This window comes from Pteronotus mesoamericanus, unplaced genomic scaffold, assembly GCF_021234165.1.
Source record: "Pteronotus mesoamericanus isolate MK-2021 breed Mesoamerican mustached bat unplaced genomic scaffold, CSHL_Meso_final scaffold_118, whole genome shotgun sequence".
Taxonomy (NCBI): domain Eukaryota; kingdom Metazoa; phylum Chordata; class Mammalia; order Chiroptera; family Mormoopidae; genus Pteronotus; species Pteronotus mesoamericanus.
This window is the reverse complement of record NW_026555301.1, coordinates 1,282,688-1,303,407: the sequence shown is the minus strand read 5'-3', so window position 1 is coordinate 1,303,407 and position 20,720 is coordinate 1,282,688. Positions and strand designations below refer to the sequence as shown.

The 20,720-nt window shown below is 39.8% G+C and overlaps 1 protein-coding gene, 1 non-coding gene and 1 pseudogene across 2 annotated transcripts in view; 1 reads left to right on the top strand and 2 right to left on the bottom strand.

Moving 5' to 3' along the window:
• APMAP (adipocyte plasma membrane associated protein) overlaps nucleotides 1-20,720 on the top strand; it is a 51,182-nt gene that overhangs the window by 18,021 nt on the left and 12,441 nt on the right. Inside the window, exons 3-8 of the mRNA XM_054587441.1 lie at nucleotides 994-1,109; nucleotides 15,421-15,513; nucleotides 17,584-17,700; nucleotides 18,834-19,008; nucleotides 19,608-19,742; nucleotides 20,195-20,387. Of these exons, the coding sequence (XP_054443416.1) occupies nucleotides 994-1,109; nucleotides 15,421-15,513; nucleotides 17,584-17,700; nucleotides 18,834-19,008; nucleotides 19,608-19,742; nucleotides 20,195-20,387 (829 nt within the window). The remainder of the gene's footprint in view (nucleotides 1-993; nucleotides 1,110-15,420; nucleotides 15,514-17,583; nucleotides 17,701-18,833; nucleotides 19,009-19,607; nucleotides 19,743-20,194; nucleotides 20,388-20,720) is intronic.
• On the bottom strand, nucleotides 13,927-14,033 carry LOC129081820 (U6 spliceosomal RNA). The gene has a single exon (XR_008530338.1). It is a non-coding gene; the product is annotated as a U6 spliceosomal RNA (small nuclear RNA).
• LOC129081829 (uncharacterized) lies at nucleotides 14,902-15,000 on the bottom strand (annotated as a pseudogene).

Genomic DNA, 20,720 nt, shown 5'->3' with positions numbered 1-20,720 from the left:
TCACTGAGAAGGTGAGGGTGCAGGGAAGAGCCAGTGCGAAGGACTTAAGATGGAAGATGCCTGGTACAGTCAAGAACCAGCAGGGAATGGCTGGTGTGGAGGGGCAGAGTGAACTACTGGAAAAGGAAGGGAGAGGCCAATGGTGTAGAGCTAAGAGCCACAGCAAGGACTTAGGTGAGATGGTGCCATCACAAGGCTTTGAGCAGATAAATGCTGTGATCAGACTGTAGTGCTTACATGGGCTACTGGGTTGAGAATAGACTATAGGGGACAGAGAGGAAGCAAGGGAGAGAAGATGGTCGCCTGGACCAGGGTGGTAGCAGAGGACATGGGGCAAAGGGGTTCAGTGATGTCTGTCTTTAGGAGTTGGCATCAGCATGATTTGCTGATTGGTTGAGAGAAAGAGCATATTTGCATGTGGAGGAAAAGAACTGAGGAGAGGGAAGAATTCCTGGTGCCCATTCTGAGTGAAGGGAGGGAGGCAGGGCCCAGTGGAAGCTGTCTTCAGAGAAAAGCCATATGGTTCCTGAGGGTGTACCTATGCTGGACCATTGGGCAGAGGCATCAGTTCCCAATGAATTCCTTTCATTTCTTCTGTCTTTTCTAATGAAGCAAGGCTGTCGGCTGTGAAACATATACTCAGTTCCCCTCCATCTCCATTGGACTTTAATGGGAGGGCCGCCACTGGGAGTATAAGTGCCAAGGTGTGTGAATCAAGGGGTGTGAGGAGATTTAACCTGCTGTGAGACATTGGATCAGTGATAAAAAGTTCAGGTGGGTGGAGGCCCTGGAATACTCTCAGATGAGAGGTGATTGCAGAATCACCTGCCATCTGAGGACAGTTTTTTTCTTAACCTATTTCTGGCAAATAAGGATATTACTAGAGTGAACAGTCTTTATCAGATGGAATTATGCATGTTGTAGGTCCTCAGTAAAAACACTTTCTTCATGTATTTTCTATAGACAAATCCCTATAATTGCATTATTTTACAGCCTCAAAGAACCACCTCTCTTACTTGGTGTTCTGCAACCAAATACAAAGTTACGACAGGTGGAAAGACTATTTGAAAATCAACTTACTGGGCCAGAGTCCATAGCACATATTGGGGGTAAGTAAACCCTTGGAACTCCAGAGTCTGTCTGGGATAACTGTGGCTGTCTGTTGTCTAAAGCAGGGATTCTATAGGAACAGCCACAGGTACCCTGCTCCTGGTTTGGGGAGCCCTCGACATTTTTAGCTGCAGATGTTGTGTGATGTGCATGTGCTTGTTAAGCAGACACCCTGTGGGACCTTCTCGGCTCTTTGAGTTAAGGGCCATTTTAGTACCAGGTGATTTTGAGTTCTTTTCTGTGGAGCACTTTATTCTGCTCAAATTGTTGTATACATTAAAAAGAAATTAAAAAATGCAGACATTGATGTTTAGTTACTTATTAAAGTTAGGTAGATATTTCTTGATAAGACATTGTTTCTAGCTGAGTTCGTATAGATTTCATTTTTTAAAAAAAATATAAATGATTCTTAATGTTTCTACTTTTTTTTTTCCTGCAGAATTGCCCAAATCTAAGAACTAGAATTGGGTCTGGTTCTAATAGTAGAGTCTCTAGCAACCTGAAACAAGGCACTTTTGACTAGAATGAAAATTAAACTTTGGAATCAAAAGATAAAATTGAAGTTACTGTACTTAAAATGATGTGAGGATTTCTGAGCAGCTTAACTGGGCACTCTGCTTCTCATTCTAAAGTACTCTGTTTTCTAGGAAGTAGTTTTGGACAGTTGATTTTGGGGGTGCTCCTTTGTTTTGTTTTGAAGACAGACGAGGGCCACTCATTCTGTGATATTACTGCTTGTCTTTCCCAGACCTCCTGTATGATGCAGGACCCAAAGACAGGTGTATTTCTGCAATGGTTTGGCTGGCAAAGTCAAAATTGTTTTAAAGGGGGGTAGGTACTTAATGATAGAACTTCATATTTCCTATAAAACACATTGACATTTATTAGTAATATATTTTTTTCAAATTTTGGGGGGCAGTTTTGCAAAAAATCAAATATTGGAAATCAAAACTGGAACTTGGAGGAGTTAAAGTGATTTTCTAATACATATTTTATTGGTTACACTATTACAGCTGACCCATTTTTTTTCTCCCCTTTATTCTCCTCCACCCTACACCTCCCTACCCCTCCCTCCGCCAGCATTTCCTCCTTTAGTTCATGTCCATGGGTCAGTCGTACATGTAAGTTTTTTGGCTTCTGCATTTCCTGCACTATTCTTAACCTCCCCCTGCCTATTTTGTACCTACTATTTATGCTGCTTATTCCCTGTACCTTTTCTCCCATTCTCCCCCTTCTCTCTCCCCTCTGTTTTACTGTTCATAGTTTTTGATCTTCTTTTTCTTTCATATAATAAGAGCGTGGCGATGATGAACTCCTTTAACTTGACCTTATCTAGGAAGCACTTTATCTGCCCTTCCAGTCTAAATGATAGCTTTGCTGGACAAAGTAATCTTGGATGTAGATCCTTGCCTTTTGTGACTTTGAAAACTTCTTGCCAGCTCTTTCTTGCCTGCAAGGTTTCTTTTGGGAAATCTGCTGGTATTGTCTTATGTAAACTCCTTTGTAGGTAACTATCTCCTTTTCTCTTGCTGCTTTTAAAATTCTCTCCTTTTCTCTGATCTTAGGTAACTTAATTATGATGTGCCTTGGTGTATGCTTCCTTGGACCAACTTCTCTGGGACTTTCTGAGCTTCCTGGATCTCCTGGAAGTCAATTTCCTTGGCCAGATTGGGGAAGATTTCCTTCATTATTTGTTAAAATAAGTTTTCAATTTCTTGCTCTTTCTCTTCTCCTTCTGGCACCCCTATGATTCGGATGTTGGATTATTTAAAGGTGTCACAGAAGTTCCTAAGCCTCTCCTCAGTTTTTTGAATTTTTGTTTCTTCATTCTGTTCTGGTTGGATGTTTATTTCTTCCTTTTGTTCCAAATTGTTGATTTGAGTCCTGGTTTCCTTCCCTTCACTGTTGGTTCCCTGTTTCTTTTCCTTTATTTCACTTTGTATTGTATAGCCTTCATTTCTTCCTTCATTTTGCAACCAAAGTCAGTCATTTCTGTGAGCATCCAGATTACCAGTGCTTTCAACTGTGCATCTGATAATTGTCTTTCACCTCGTTGCTCTGTTCCTTTTCTGGAGTTTTGATCTTTTCTTTCACTTAGGCCAATTTTTTTTGTCTTGGGGTCACCTGTTTTTTTTTGTAAGGGGCGGAGCCTTAGGTATTTGCCAGGGTGGGGTAACCCTTTTTCCTGCCTTGTGGCTGTCTGTGGGGGAGGGGTCAAAGAGGGAACAGTGCTGCTTGCTCAGCTCTCACCCTACTTCCCGTCACTTCCCTTGCTTGTCACAAGCAGATTGTGCTCTTTGAGGTGCCGATTCTCAGCTGTAGGACCCCGTGAGTCTCTGGAACAGACTCTCCTGTGAGACTGGGAGTTTCTCCTGCTGCTGCAACCCCTACAGAATTTTACAGCCAAAGGTTTTGAGTCTTTATTTTCCTGCAGTGAAACCTGTCTGCCAGCTCCCGCCTCGCCCCTTGTGGTCCGCCACCTTGCCCTCTGTCCTCTCTGCCCCAGCTGCCCGTCTCTGCCCCTCCTACCAGTCTGGATGAATGTTTCTTTAATTTGTTGGTTGTCAGAGTTCCTGCAGTTTGGTTTTCTGGAAGTTCTGGTTGTTTTTTGTTTTTAAATTGGTTATCTTTCGTTTGGTTGTGCGAGGAAGTGGAGCATTTCTACCTACGCCTCCATCTTCAGAATGCTTCTAGTTTGTTACCATTAAGTTTGATACTAGCTTTAGGTTGTGTTTTTATCAAATTGAGGAAGTTTCCCTCTATAATTTGCTGAAAGTTTTATCATGAATAGCTACTAGATTTTATCAAATGCTTTTTCTACATCTATTAATATGATCATGTGATTTTTTTTTTTTTTTTTTTTTTTTTTAGCCTGTTGGTGCTATGGATTACTGAATTGGTTTTCAAGTGCTGGACTAACCTTGCACACCCTGGGTAAATCCCAGTTGGTTGGGTGTATAATTCTTTTTATGTGTTGGGTTAGGTTTGCTAATATTTTGTTGAAGATTTTTGTATCTTCATGAAAGAGATTGGTCTGTATCTCTCATGACTTTGGTTTGGGTATTAGGGCAATGCTGTCTTCTTAGAATGAATTAGAAAGTATTCCGTCTGCTTCTGTCTTCTAGAAAAGATTATAGAGAATTAATATCATTTCTTCCTTTAATGTTCATTAGTATTCACCAGTGAACCCATTTTAGCCTGGCATTTTCCGTTTTGGAAGGTTATAAATTATTGATAGGTTTCTTCAATAGATGTAGGCTTATTCAAATTGTCTTATTTTTGGAGTGAATTTTGGCAGATTGTGTATTCCAAGGAATTGGTGGATTTTCTTTTCATCTAATGTATTTTTTCATTTTTAAATCATGTTTATTCTACTACAGTTGTCTCAAATTTTCCCGCTTTGCCCTCCTCCACCCATCCAACCCGGCTCCCCACTTCCACAGTCAGTTCCCACTCTGTTGTCCATGTCCATGGGTCATTCATACATGTTCTTTGTCTAGTCCCTTCCCCTCTTTCCACCATTGTCCTCCTTCCCCATCCCCTCTGGTCCTTTTCTGTCTGCTCCATGTTTCCATGCCTGTGGTTTCTTCTTTTAAATAGATTCCGCTGATAAAGGTGCAATCATATGGTATTTGTCTTTCACTGACTGGCTTCTTTCACTTAGCATAAATTCTCCAGTCTTATCCATGCTGTTTTAAAAGGTAGGAGTTCCTTCTTTCTTTTCTTAAATGCAGATTGATTGATTGATTGATTGATTTTTTTTTTTTTTTCATCTGAATGAATTTTTTTTCAGTTCCAAAATTTTTTTTTTTAGTTTTCTGGTTCAAATACATTTGTCTCCACCTTCCTGCCACCACATTCCCCTGCCCCCTCTTCTACCTCACTCCCTCAATACTTCCCCACTTTGGCTTTGTACATGGGTCCTTTATACATGTTCCTTGACCCTTCCCTTTGCCTCCCCCACCTCCCCCCACCTTCTCTCTTGACTCTGTTGGTTTCTGTTTTCTTTCAGTGTTGCTGGTTATATTTTCCTTGCTTGTTTGCTTTGTTGGTTAGGTTCCACTTATAGGTGAGATCATATGGTATTTGCCTTTTGCCCCCTGGCTTATTTCACTTAGCATTTGCTCTCTAGTTCCATCCATGCTGTCGCAAAGAGTAGTAGCTCTTTCTTTCTGCTGCGTAGTATTCCATTGTGTAAATGTACCATAGTTGGTTTTTTTAAATTGTGATTTCTTGTTCAATATTTCTCCCCACCTTCCTGCCACCACTTTCCCCTGCCCCCTTCCTCCACCTCCCTCCCTCAGTCCTTCCCCATTTTGGCTTTGTCCATGGGTCCTTTATACATGTTCCTTGACTTGACCCTTCCTTTCCCTTCCCATGCCCACCCTTTCCTCCTTACCTCTTGACTCTGTTGGTTTCCTTTCTTTTTCAATGTTGCTGGTTACATTTTCCTTGCTTGTATGTTTTGTAGGTTAGGTTCCACTTAAAGGTGAGATCATATAATATTTGTATTTCGCCCCCTGGCTTATTTCACTTAGCATAATGCTGTGTAGTTCCATCCATGCTGTCACGAAGGGTAGTAGCCCTTTCTCCTGCGTAGTATTTCATTGTGCAAATGTACTATAGTTATTTGATCCACTCATCTACTGATGGGCATTTAGGTTGCTTCCAGCACTCAGCTATTGTAAATTGTGTTGCTATGAACATTAGGTTCTTTTGAATTAGTGTTTTGGGATTCCAGCAGTGGAATCACTGGGTCAAAAGGCAGTTCATTTTTAGCTTTTTGAGGAAATTCAAAACTGTTTTGGGTAGCTGCACCAGTCTGCATTCCCACCAACAGTGTACTAGTGTTCCCTTTTCTCCACAGCCTCACCAGCACCTGTTGTTTGTTGATCTGTTTATGATGGCCATTCTGACTGGTGTGAAGTGGTATCTCATTGTGGTTTTAATTTGCATTTCTCTGATGGTTAGTGATGCTGAGCATCCTTTCATATGTCTCTTGGCCCTCTGTATCTCTTCCTTGGAGAAGTGTCCGCCCATTTTTTAATAGGATTGTTTGTCTTCTTGGAGTGGAGTTGTGTGAGTTCTTCATATATTTTGGAGATCAAACCTCTTTGTGATGTATCATTGGCAAATATATTTTCCCATATGGTTGGCTCCCTTTTCATTTTGCTGATGTTTTATTTAGCCATGCAGAAACTTCTTATTTTGATGAGGTCACACTTGTTTATTCTTTCCTTTATGTCCCTTGTTTTAAGGGACATATCAGTGAAAATGTTGCTGCATGGAATATATTGAGAGTTTCCTGCCAATGTTTTCCTCTAGGACTTTTATGGTGTCTTATTTATTTTTTAAAATGTCAAGATCCATTGTAAAATATTAAAACATTTAAATCCATTATAAAGTCTCAGCAATTAAAATAACATGACACCAGCACAGAAATAATCAAGTAGATCAATGAAATAAAATGAGCATTCTAGAAAAAAATGTATATGTCTGTCCAACCATGTAGTATATGATTAAACTGATATTTCAAATAAGTGGGGAAAATAAAGCTTATTCAACAAATAAGGTGCATGGACCACTATTACTTCAAATAAAACAAACATAGAGCCCTATTTCACACACTACACAAAAAATGTTCAGGTAAGTTAAAAATCAGTATGTGAAATCTAAGGAGGTTTAGGATAAAACACAAACTAATATTTTTCTTACCCTGAAGTAAAATATTCAAACCCAGAAGCTATAAAGTAAAATATGGACAATACGACTATATTAAACATTTAAGACTCTACAGTTATATTCATATTAAAAAAGTTAAATGACAAGTAATAGAATAGGAAAGTATTTGCCACACATCTAAAACAGGGTTAATAGTTTGTTTTTGTTTTTGTTTTTGTTTTTTTTAAGGGAAAAATATTCTGCAAACTTTTAATCAATAAATGGATAAAGAATACCAAAAAGTCATTTAAACCTTTTTTTTTTTTAAATAATAGAAATAGGCAAGAAATACACAAATACAGGTTTAGTTTAAACAAATAATAAAAGAACAATTAAAAGGACACATCGTTGTCACAATCAGATTAATAAGTATTAAAAATATTGTTAATATCAAGTATTGGTGACTGAAAGGGACTGGGTATTCATAGACACTTTTTCTTCACCTTCTTGAGGCAATCCCTTTAGCATACCTTGCAATGCTGGTTTGGTGGAGTTGTATTCTTTTAGCCTTCTTTTTTCTGGGAAACTCCTTATTTCACATTCCATTTTAATTGAGAGCCTTGCTGGGCAGAGAAGTCTTGGTTGCAGGCCTTTGCTTTTCACTACTTGGAATATATCTTTCCGTTCCCTTCTGGCTTGTAGTGTTTCTGTTGAGAAGTGAGCTGCTAGTCATACTGGGTCTCCCTTTCATGTTACTACCTCTTTCTCCCTTGCTTCCTTTAGGGTTCTCTCTTTGTCTTTGATCTTTGCCATTTTAATGATGATGTGTCTTGGAGTGGGCCTCATTGAGTTCCTATTGCATGGGACACTGCATGTGTGACTTTTTCTCTCCTCAAATTAAGGAAGTTTTTCATTATTACTTTTTCAGACAGGTTCTCTAACCCTTGCTCTTCCTTTTCTCCTTCTAGTATCCCTGTTATACAGCTATTACTACGTTTCAGGTTGTCCTTCATTTCCCTAAATGCCTCTTCATTCTTTTTTAGTCTTTTTTCATATTCTTGCTCTTTCGGGGAACTGTTTGTTAAGTTATCCTTCAGCTCGCTGATTTGATCCTCTGCTTCATCTAGCCTGCTTTTAATTCCTGCTATTGTTTTCTTCAATTCAGAAATTGTGTTCTTCATTTCCTCTGTGTCCTATTGATATTTTCTATGTCATTTTTAATGGTGATATAGTTTGCAGTAAGTTCCTCATAATTTCCCTGTAGTTTTGGGTAATTTGCTCTGACCTCACTGAGCTCATTGAGCTTCTTTAGAACCATTGTCTGGATCTCAGTATCTGATAGTTTACTTGCCTCTATTTCATTTATTTCTCTTTTTGGGGATTCCTCCTTTCCCTTCGAGTGGGGGGTATTTCTTTGTCTTCTCATTATTTGTGAGACTTTTCTTTTTGGCTTCTGCTTCTTAAACTGATCTGTCTTGATTTCCTGACTTTGTGGTATGAACTTCTGTGGTAGGAGACTGCTGTTTGTCTTTCTGGGTCTTCCTCTGATGATGCTGGGTGTTGTCCTTGTCTGACCTTTGGCAGTCTGTTTGAGTGTTCCAGGAATCTACTGCCTGTGGCTGTCTCCTTCTGTTGTTAATGTAGTCACTCTGCACTCAGCAGTCAGGCTTAGACACCACAGGGCAGGTCCGAGTCCCTCCTCGGGGTCTGGGTTATTTGGTTCTCTCACGCTGCTGCCATTCAGGGGAGTGGTCTGTCTGAGAAAGATGGCTGCTGCCATATCGGGGATGAGTCAGCACTGGGATCCCGCCAGTTACTCTCTCAGTTCTCTCCCCAAAGCCTCCTTCCCTAGTCTCTTCAGGTGTCTCCAGCCCACTCTTCCCCCGCCTTTGCCAGAGACCAGGTTAAGTGGCTGCAAATAAAAACTTATGTGTTGGTCCTTTAAAAGGCTCTTTGTGTCTCTCGCTTGCTTTCTTTGGTAGAGAGCAATCCAGCCTCTTTTTGCTGCTGGTTGTTATCTGCGTACTTTTTGGGCTCTGGTACTGTAAGCTACAGATCCCTGCTTATGGTTTAGGCTCAGCTCTTCTGAGGGGGATCCAGCTGGCTGTTTCAATATCCTTCTGGTGCTGCTGCCTGTGGGTGCCCCGCCCACTTTCTTTAGTCTCTGCCGCACTCCTTACCAGTTAGGTTGTGCTAAATCTGATTCTTCTGCCTGTCCAAGGTTATAAGGCTCCTCTCTCGCTGTTGTTCAGTTGTTTGTTCCAGGTGATTTCTCCACAATTTAGTTGTAATTCTAGATTGGTCCTGGCAGCAAGTCAGTGTGATTTCCATTAACTCCCCCACCATCTTGATTTTTCTTGAATTGGTTAATTTTCATGTAGATGATCAAATTTATAGGTATAGGGTTGTTTGTAATACTTTATTATCTTTTTAATGTCTGTAGAATCTAGTGTTGTTCCCTCTTTTATTTTTGACATTGGTAATTTGCATTTTCTCTCTCTTTTTTTATTTTTTACCTTAGTTTGGATAGAAGATTATCAATATTATTGGTCCTTTCAATTAACTATTTTTTAGTTTTGTTGATTTTTTTTTATATTGATTTTGTATTTTCAGTTTCATTGATACTGTAATTTTTACTATTTCTTTCTTTTCCTTCTCTTGGATATAATTTTCTCTTCATTTTCTTGTTTCCTATGATGGAAGCTTAGATGGTTTATTTTATTTTATATTAATTATTTTCTTAGAGAGAGGAGGAAAGAGAGGGAGAGAAACATTGATGTGCAGGAGAAACATTGATTGGTTGCTTCTTGCATGCCCCCAACTGGGATCCTAGCCCACAACCTAGGCATGTGTCCTGACTCAGAATCTAACTGGCGACCTTTCAGTGTACAGGCCAGTGCTCAGTCCATTGAGCCATACCAGCCAGGACTAGGTGGTTGATTTTAGATGTCTCTTTTAATATATGCATTTGGTGCTGAAAATTTCTCTCAAAGCACTTCTTGTGCTGCATTCCACAAATTTTGATAATTTTTTCTTATTTTCATTTCATTCAGTTTTTTGAAAATTTCTCCTGAGATTTCTTCTTTGACCTATGTATTATATAGAAATGTGTGTTACTTAATCTACAAGTATAATGTGATTCTTCCAGCTTTCTTTCTGTTCCCCATTCCTAGTTTAATTCCTTTGTGGTCTGAGAGCAGACATTATATAATTTCTAGCTTTTTTAATTTGTTATGACGTGCTTTATTCTCCAGAATGTATTGCTTTTTAAAAAAATTATTTTAAAAAAAACATTTGTCTCTGCTGACCCCCCACCACTTTCCCCTACCTCCCGCTGCTCTTTCCCTCCCTCAATCCTTCCCGACGTTGGCTTTGTCCATGAGTCCTTGCTATATGTTCCTTGACTTTCCCTTCCCTTCCTTCTCCCTCCGCCCACCACTCCCTCCTTCCCTCTTGTCTCTGTTGGTTTCTTTTTTCTTTTAGTGTTGCTGGTCTTATTTTCCCTGCATCTTTGTTTTGTTGGTTAGGTTCCACTTATTGGTGAGATCATATGATATTTGTCCTTCGCCCGTTGGCTTATTTTGCTTAGCATATGCTCTCTAGTTCTGTCCTAGCTATAGCAAAGTGTAGTACTTCTTTTTTTTCTTTCTGCTGCGTAGTATTCCATTGTGTAAATGTACCATAATTTTTTGATCCACTCATCTACTGATGGGCATTTAGGTTGCTTCCAACACTTGGCTATTGTAAATTGTGCTGCTTTGAACATTGGGGTGCATAGGTTCTTTTGAATTCGTGTTTTGGGATTCTTAGGGTATAGTCCCAGCAGGGAAATCACTGGATCAAAAGGCAGTTCCATTTTCAGCTTTTTGAGATAATTCCAAACTGTTTTCCACAGTGGCTTCCCCAGTCTGCATTCCCACTAGCAGTGTACTAGTGTTCCCTTTTCTCCATAGCCTTGCCAGCACCTGTTTTGTTGATCTGTTTATGATGGCCATTCTGACCGGTGTGAAGTGGTATCTCATTGTGGTTTTGATCTGCATTTCTCTGATGGCTAGTGATACCAAGCATCCTTTCAAATGTCTCTGGGCCCTCTGTATCTCTTCCTTGGAAAAGTGTCTGCCAGGTCCTTTGCCCATATTTTGATTGGATCGTTTGTCTTCTTGGAGTGGAGTTGTGTGAGTTTGTTTTATATTTTGGAGATCAAACCTCTATCTGATGTATCATTAGCAAATATTTTTTCCCATATGGTTGGCTCCCTTTTCATTTTGCTGATGTTTTCTTTAGCCATGCAGAAGATTCTTATTTGGATGAGGTCCCACTTGTTTGTTCTTTCCTTTATGTCCCTTCCTGTAGGAGACATATCTGTAAAAAAATTGCTGCATGGGATATCTGAGAGTTTCCTGCCAATGTTCTCCTCTAGGACTTCTATGGTGTTGTGACTTAAAATTTAAGTCTTTTATCCATCTTGAGTTTATTTTTGTGCATGGTGTCAGCTGATGATCAATTTCAATTTTTTTGCATGTAGCCATCCAGCTCTCCCAACACCATTTGTTGAAGAGGCTATTATTACTCCACTTTATGCTTCTGCCCCCTTTGTCTTATATTAGTTGCCCATATAGACCTGGGCTTATTTCTGGGCTTTCTATTCTGTTCTACTTGTCTGTGGGTCTGTTCTTGTGCCAGTACCAGATTGTTTTGATTATAGAGGTTTTGTAATATAGTTTGATGTCCAGTATTGTGATCCCTCCTACTTTGTTTTTCTTTCTCAGAATTGCTCTGGATATTCGGGGTCGTTTATGGTTCCATATAAATTTTTGAAATGTCTGTCCTATTTCTGTGAAATACTCCATTGGTATTTTAATAGGGATTGCATTGAATCTTTAAATTGCTTTGGGTAGCATGGACATTTTGATGATATTAATTCTTCCAATCCATGAGCATGGTATATGCTTCCATTTATTTGTGTCTTCCTTAATTTCTTTCTTGAATGTTATATACTTTTTTGTGTACAGGTCTTTTACCTGCTTGGTTAAATTTATTCGTAAGTACTTTATATTTTTTGTTACTGTATCTAATAGTATTTTTTTTCTGATTTCTTCTTCTATTTCATTGTTGGTGTGCAAAAATGCCTTTAATTTCTGAATATTGACTTTGTAGCCTTCTGTTTGGCCAAATTCACTTATTAGGTTGAGTAGTTTTTTTGGTGGAGTCTACAGAGTTTTCTATGTAGACTGTCATGTCATTTGCAAATAATGATAGTTTTACTTCCTCCTTTCCAATTTGGATGCCTTTATTTCTTTCTCTTGTCTGACCAATGTGGCTGGGACTCCCAATACTATGTTGAATAGAAGTGGTGAGAGCAGACGTCCTTGTCTTGCTCCCCATCTTAGTGGGAAAGGTTTTAGTTTTTGCCTATTGAGAATGATGTTGCCTGTAGGTTTTTCATGTATGGCCTTTATTATGTGAGGTATGCCCCATTTATTCCCATTTTGCTGAGTGTTTTTATTGTAAACGGGTGCTGTACCTTATCGAATGCTTTTTCTGCGTCTGTCGAGATGATCATGTGGTTTTTGTCTTTCCTTTTGTTTATGTGATGTATTACGTTTATTGATTTGCATATTTTGAACCATCCCTGCATCCCTGGGATGAATCCCACTTGATCATGGTGGATAATCTTCTTAATGTGTTGCTTGATGTGATTTGCCAATATATTGATGAGGATTTTAGTGTTTATGTTCATCAGTGAAATTGGCCTGTAGTTTTCTTTCTTTGTAGGGTCTTTATCTGGTTTTGGGATTAGGGTGATGCTGGCCTCATAGAAAGAGTCTGGGAGTCTTCCCTCCTCTTGGATTTTTTGGAGTAGCCTGAGAAGGACAGGGGTTAGCTCTTCTTAAATGTTTTGTAAAATTCTCCTATGCAACCATCCAGCCCAGGGCTTTTGTGTGCAGGGAGTTTCTTTACTGCCTCAATTTCCCCAGCTGTTATGTCTGTTCAAGCTTTCTGTTTCTTCCTCCTTCAGTGTTGGAAGTTATACTTTTCTAGAAATTTGTCCATTTCATTGAGGTTTTTAAATTTCTTGGCATATAATTGTTCATAGTAGTTTCTGACAATCCTTTGTATTTCTGTGGTATCTGTTGTTATTTCTCCTCTTTCATTTCTTATATTATTAATTTGGGTCCTCTCCCTTTTTGTCTTGATGAATGTGCTTAAAGGGTTGTCGATTTTATTTATCTTTTCAAAGAACCATCTCCTGGTTTCGTTGATCCTTTGAATTGTTCTTTTTGTCTCTATCATTCAGTTGTGCTCTGATCTTGACTATTTCCTTCCTTCTACTTGCTCTGGGATTTATTTGGTGGTGTTTCTCCAGTTCTTAAAGTTGTAGTGTTAGGTCTTTATTTGAAATGTTTCTTTTTCAGGTAAGCCTGTGTTGCTATTAACTTCCCTCTCAGGACTGCCTTTTCTGTGTCCGATCGGTTTTGGACTGTTGTATATTCATTTTCATTTGTTTCCCGAAACTTTTTGACTTCTCTTATCTCATTACTGACCCATTCATTGTTTAATAGTCTACTGTTCAGTCTTCATGAGTTTGCAAGTTTTTGAGGTTTCTCTTTGAGTTTTATTTCCAGTTTCAAGCCCTTGTGTTCCGAGAAAATGCTTCATATTATTTCAATTTTCTTGAGTTTGCTGAGGCTTGCTTTTGTGTCTCTTCATGTGGTCTATCTTTGAAAAAGTTCCATGCACATTTGAAAATAATGTGTATTTTGCTTCTTTGGGATGTAAGGTTCTGTATATGTTAGTTAACTCCATTTGATTTAATGCGTCATTCAGCTCCACAATATCCTTTTTGATGTTTTGTGTGGAAGATCTCTCCATTTTTGACAGTGGGGTGTTAAAATCCCCTACTGTCAGTGTGTTGCTCTCTATATCTTTTTTGAAGTCCTCCTCGATTTTCTTTACATAGTTTAGTGCTCCTATGTTGGGCCCATATCAGTTTACAATGTTTGTATCTTCTTGATGGATTCTTCCTTTATGTATTATAAAGTGTCCCTCTGTGTCTGTTTTTATGGCCTTTGTTTTGAAATGTGTTTTATCTGATATAAGTATTGCTACCCCTGCTTTCTTTTCTTTCCCATTTGATTGGAAAATTTTTTTCCAAAAAATATGGAACACTTCACAAATTTGTGTGTCATCCTTGCCCAGGGGCCATGCTAATCTTCTCTTTTTCATTCCAGTTTTAGTATATGTGCTGCTGAAGCGAGCACTCCAGAACATCTTCTAACAGTCTAATAGAATGTTCCATGTGAGCCTGAGAGGAATGTATATTCTCACCAGTTGGATTACCTAGTTGATAGATTTCAATTATATTCAATTGATTGATGGTGCTGTTTAGTTCAACTATGTATTTTGCTGAAGTCTCCAACTTTAATAATAGATTGATATATGTATTTTAATGTTTCCCCCCCCACCCCCCCGACAATTTTCCTTGCTCTGAAGTTGTCTGTCTGAAATTAATATAATTATTTTAGCTTTCTTTTAAGTGTTGACATGATTTTTGTCCAGTCTTCTATTTTTCATGTATATGTTTCCTTATATTTAAAATGGCTTTCTTGTAGACAATTTATAGCTGTTTCTTTTTTTTCTTCTTACCTACTGTGGTTTTTAAGTCTGTCTTTTAATTGGTATATTGAGACCATTGATGTTTAAAATAAGAATTGAAGCAGTTGGGTTAGTATCTACCATATTTGTTACCGTTTTCTATTAATTGCCCTTGTGTTTTGTTCCTCATTTTGCCTTCTACTGTCTACCTTTTGTAGCTTCTATGATTCCATATTCTGTCCTTTCTTAGCATATCAGTTACTTTTATAAAGCTTGTTTTTTGTGCTTGCCCTAGAATTTGTAATATACATTTTAAAATTATGTAATATGCCTTGGGCCAGTATGGCTCAAGTTAGTTTGGGCATTTTCCAGTAACCTAGTTGGGGGTTTGATTCCTGGTCTAGGTACGAAAGATCCTGTCTGGATGTGTACAGGAGGCAACCAGCCAATGCTTGTCTCGTGCGTTGATGTTTGCCTCTCCCTTCTTCTGTCTCTAAGAAAAGAAAGAAAATGTCCTCGGGTGAGGATAAAATCAATAATATGTAATGTTTTATGAATTTGCATGTCATCCTTGTGTGGGGCCATGCTAATCTCTCTATTTTTTCAATTTTAGTATATATGTCCTGCTGAAGTGGTACCTAGTATGCTTTAATTTTATCCTGAGGGACTTCCTAGCATTTCTTTCCTTTTAGTAGGATAATATTAGCTTCAACAGCAGACACTGATATGAGGCAGACATGAACACGTGTCCCTGAGTGGCAAGGCCAAGAGAGTAGAAAAGCTTCATGGTTTTATCGCTGACTGGTGTCACTGCACCTTTGCTCTGCTGTCAGGCTCAAGCCCACAGGTGCCCCAGGACCCCACAATTTTACTGCTGCATGTTTTAAGGACTGTTTGTTCCCACACATCACTTCTCCCTCATCTTTGGAACTGCCATTTCTCTGGAGATGAAAAAAACCAATAAGCCACTTTTGTTGTAGAAGAAGGTAGTATGATCACAGTTCTTAGGTTAACCAAGTAACACTCTTACTCTTTTTTTATTTTTTTAAACAGATGTGATGTTTACTGGTACAGCAGATGGCCGGGTTGTAAAATTTGAAAACGGTGAAGTAGATACCATCGTCCAGTTTGGGTCAGGCCCATGCAGTAAGTCAGTGACAGTCTCCCCTTGTATGTCTCTTCCAGTCATTCAGAAAGGTACCAAGTGGCTTTGAATAAGTCAGGTTCATCCTTGGGGAAAGAGAGCCCTGATCTCCTGGCAGAGAGCCTGATTTGGGAGTTATGACACGCTCTTCATTTGTCAGTAGTCCTTGGACTTTATGGTGCCTGGTTGTCACCCTTCACCTCAGTTTCCCAGCAAGACAATGGCCATGGCATATGCTGGTTACTTCTCAGCCCTACCATTTGCCATTCTGCAGAGGCCCATGCTCACTTTTGAGGTAACTTGAAGATTAATAGTTGTTGTCCGAGTGCTAGTAGAGCAAAGCAGTTAGCTTTGTCATTACTTGGATACTTAAATGTGATTCCTTCATTAGCGTCTCAGAAATTCAGCAGTGTCATTCAGAGTGAAAATACACTGAAGTTGCTTCAATTTTAGAAAACTAGAGTGGAAGAATCTTATTGTTCAAACACTGGTAGCCCTGACTTCATATTAGTTATTACTAATAGCTAATTAGTTATTTCTAATAGCTAGAATTTTTTTGTAAAAATGATGCATTTTCATTGTGAAATGCAAACAACACAAAGGTACAAAGAAGAAAGAAAAAACCAACCCAGAGCCTTTTCAGATGTAACTGTTGTTGACATTTTAATGAATAACTTTTCAGATATCTTTCTGTTCATGGATACTTACAGCCATCCATGGTTATGTGGTAAGGGAGGCCCTGTCACGCAGACTCCTCCTGGCCACTGTGGATGAAGAAATAAATTGTACCAGACACAATTTGCCTGTCAAGAGAAGGGGGTGGTGATCCTGTCTAGTGGAGAATGCCTTGAACCCATCTCAGAAGTGTCTTTTATTGAAAACAAGATGTGCGGGAGTATACAGCATACATGCATAGCTCATCAATCAGTGACATAGGGTTATAGTTAATAGAAAACAGACTTTGATTATAGATAACAATAGAAAGAACATACAGATTAGCCTTAGGTTAGGGTCTGTTAGACATACTGATGCCAGGTAGTCAGGCATGGTTCAGGAATTTTCCTTCTAGCCTTGAAGTCAGGCACGTGGCTTTTCCTTATCAGGGCTGTACTAAGCAGAGCAAGTTTCAGGCCAAATCTCACACAGGAACCCTCAGTGCTAGTATTGGGTCTTGTCTGCCTCCAGCATTCCTGGCTTTCCACTTCAGGCTTACGGACCCTTCTCAGGGCCTGACTTGCGTGGGGCTACAGTCCCAATACCATACAAAGTGGTCCCCAACATCATAGGATGGATTCATACTCTATATGTAGTTCTTTACCCTGTCTTTTTCTATATTTTGGCTCTAAATACCTCTAGTAAGCACTCTGTGGCAGGCACCCCTGCATCTGCTGTAAGCTCCTCTGCAGTGAGCACTTTATAGTGCACACTCCATAGTAAACATCCTACAATGGGCACCCTTCAGTAAGTACTCACAGTAAGCACCCTGCAGTAAGCTCTCCACAGCTGGCACCCTTCAGTTAGCACCCCACAGCAGGCGCCCTGGAGTAAGGATCTCTGCAGTAAGCACCCTATAGTAAATACGTGTTGCCACAGGTTTTAAAAGAGTGTAGGTAATAGTGCAAGAGAGTTAATCTAAGGAATAAAATAGTAACTCTCTATGCCAGATGGAGAGAAAACCATCATGCTCCTAGATGGAGAGGCTGTCGGGATTAACCTCCCAACTCCTGAGGTTTTGCTGGGATTCTGGAATTGAAGCCTGATTCCTGATGATGTCCCTGAGTTAACTGTTCAAGTCTCAGGGCGCTGATGTGAACATGATTCTTTGGTACCAGTTGCTCTGCATATATCCAGATCTGGATTCTCAGGTCATCTCTCTGGACGTGCTGGAAAATTGTCTTAAATTCTAGGGGACTAGAATACTGGGGGGTGGGTCTGTCTGCAATGCCATGATCTTTTTTGTTCTCTACAGCACTGTGCATAGTTAGAAGGGGATAGATGAGGTGCCTGTATATTGATGGGAGCACACACAGAATCAAGACCAGCCACCAATTTCTGTCCATTTGTTTTTCTAGAAACCAGAGATAACGAACCTACTTGTGGGAGACCCCTGGGCATTCGGGCGGGGCCCAACGGGACCCTCTTTGTGGCTGATGCATATAAGGGACTGTTTGAAGTAAATCCCTGGAAACGTATGTGACAATATTTTGTTTCCTTCTGTGATTATTTCAGATTTTTAAAATGTGCATAAGTGGATTTAATAGAATTTGTTCAGTACAGTCTACTGGAGACTAATACTTTCCTTACTCATTGATTAGTACTGAAAACATTACCTTACAAATATCAGCTAATATAAATACCATATAAATTCCTCCTCATTTTCATTTAGTTGGTATCCTAATTTCCTCTGGTGTTTGTGTTTTAGCCACAGCTCTCAAAAGGACTTACTTTGAGGATGTTAGACTTCCTCCTTCCATCTTTATTTTTCTTTGTCTTTCTCTATGTCTTGTCTTTCTGTTTTTCTGCCTCTCAGTCTTCTCTTATCCTTATACTTCATCTCTGTGTTTTCATTTTCTTTCTCTAGCTCCTCCTCCCATTCTTCTCCCCTACTTGTCAGGATGTCACCTTGACCAGCAGTGTAACATTTGCTGTTTGTGCTTTAGCAGGGGAGGGTCCTACTCTGAAGGGGTTTGATATCATGGGTGATTTATGGGATCCTGGATTCAGGAACTGCAGACCAACTGAATGGGTCTGCCACACCATTGGCTGACTCTGTGACTATTTAAGTTACTTGCCCTCTCTGTGCACACTCTCCTCATTCACAAATAGGGATAATGTAGTTGCTTGCCTTGTGGGATTGTTGTGAGAGTTTAAATGCTATACATGAAAAGAGCTTAGCACTTAATAAATGTTTGTTCTACTCTTTAATAAACTTACTACCTTTCTTATTCTCTATTTAAAAGCAAATGAATAGAACATTTTATATTTCTCTCAAACAAATAGAAAATTCCCTTTTACCTAAGACTTTTAATAGATTTTTAAGTCAATTAGTCTCGATAAGAAAAAGTTCCTTATACTTAGAGGAAGGGTTTTGCTTTAATGTAGTCTAAAAAAATTAATCAGTTAACAAAAGAAAGAAAAACATGGTTTTTTACTGTAGGAAGGAATAAATCTTCTAACGATATGATATGGAGAAGCTCATTTTAGTTTTTCTTTTTAAATCAGGCTAACAGATATCTAAATAATTGAGATACAAGATCTTAGAATGAAGGCAAGTCTCTTTCTCCCTCTTTCCTTTCTTCATTTTTCTTCTTTGCTACTTCAGGTGAAGTGAAATTGTTGCTGTCCTCTGACACACCCATTGAAGGGCGGAAAATGTCCTTTGTGAACGATCTTACAATAACTCGGGATGGGAAGAAAATTTATTTTACGGATTCCAGCAGCAAGTGGCAAAGACAAGATTATCTGCTTCTCCTTATGGAAGGAACGGATGATGGGCGGTGAGTTTGTATTTTATGTCTTCTGCTCAGCAAGATCATCAGTCGGGCAAGGTAACATTAGCAAAGCTGATTAGTTCTGGGAATCTTGGGAGTATTTCTGACACAGTAATTCAGCATTTCAGATAGGACCTTACTGGCTTCTGAAAATGGGTGATGGATGCAACAAAACAGAACAAGATGGTCTTTGTTTCCCTTTGATGAGAAGAAATAAAAATAGGCGAGTCCATGTGCAGGTGTGGTCTAGGCAGTTTGGGAGAGACCTACAAGCAGGTCTGGGTTTTAGGTCATACCTCTAAAGGAGGACTTCTAAAGGCTGGAGCCATGGTGGCCTCCCTGGTGCTGAGCCAGCTCCCAAGTCAGTGAGAGACTGACTGAGGGATGATTGGAAGAGGATGCTTGGGACTGCCATGGATGAGGAAGGACCCCTCAAGACAAGCCATGAACCAGATTTGAACAGGGGACCACTAGGGGCCTTGTCACTCTGGTGTAAGGCTGAGTCCTCTTCTGCAGGTCCCTGCCCAGACGGGGAGCAAGGCCGCCATCCAGCAGGGGGGGTCACGTACTCTCCCTGTGTGACCCTTTGCTGTTGACATCCACAGCTTGCTAGAGTATGATACGGAGACCAAGGAAGTAAAGGTTTTACTGGACCAGTTGCGGTTCCCTAATGGAGTGCAGCTTTCTCCTGCAGAGGACTTCATCCTGGTGTCAGAGATGACCATGGCAAGGATAAGAAGGTGTGTATAGCATCTGCTGAGCTGTCAGTGCTCACCAGACCTCCTTGTGCCTGGGGTGGGCATGCAGGTATCAATGAGCAGAATCAGAATCAGCAGCGCACCTTCTACTTCGTAATAATGACAAATGCCAGGCTCAAGGGTGCATTTTTTCCTCCCATTTCTCAGACTCCTTGAGTGTCGCAGTCTGCGAGACCCTTAAGCATCGAAGGTTCCTTTCCCTATCAGTGGGTCTTGGCCCACTGCCTTTTCCCGAAACTGTGTCTAGCTGGACCCAGGGCTCATGAGTGTGCCTCTTTCAGTAGATATACCTTTGTTTATAATGGACATACATGTTTATAGTTGTTTCCATAAAGTTATTGGAACCGAGACTAATTTGGTGCTTGGCTAAAATGTTTTCTTAAGTTGGCAGAGGCGGAAGCTGCTGCTCACACCTGCTTGGGTGAATTTTTCAGATTCTACGTGTCTGGCCTGATGAAGGGAGGGGCCGACCTGTTCGTGGAGAACCTGCCTGGATTCCCAGACAACATTCGGCCCAGCACTTTCGGAGGGTACTGGGTCTCCCTGGGAACCATTCGCCCCAACCCCGGGTTTTCAGTGTTGGATTTCTTATCCGAGAAACCTAGTATTAAAAGAATGATTTTTAAGGTAACTGAAAACTGTAATTCCAGAAACCAAAACTATAATTAGAAGGTGAATCTAATTATGATCTCTTTTGATTTGTAGCTCTAGAAATTCTAGTTCTGTTTATAATATATAGTACTTTCAGTGACTTCTTTAACATGCCTTTTAGTCTTCAGCTTGACATGTAAACTTAAACATCTGGACTCTTTGATTTTTTTTCTTCTGGTTTTCTGGTCTGGGTGTTTTTATCATCACTGTCATCATCATTACTTCTTGGGGCCTCTACCCTCCTGTCAGCTTCACTCTTCTTGCTCTGAGATGACTTTTTTTAGACCTTCCCTGTCCTCCAAACTGCAA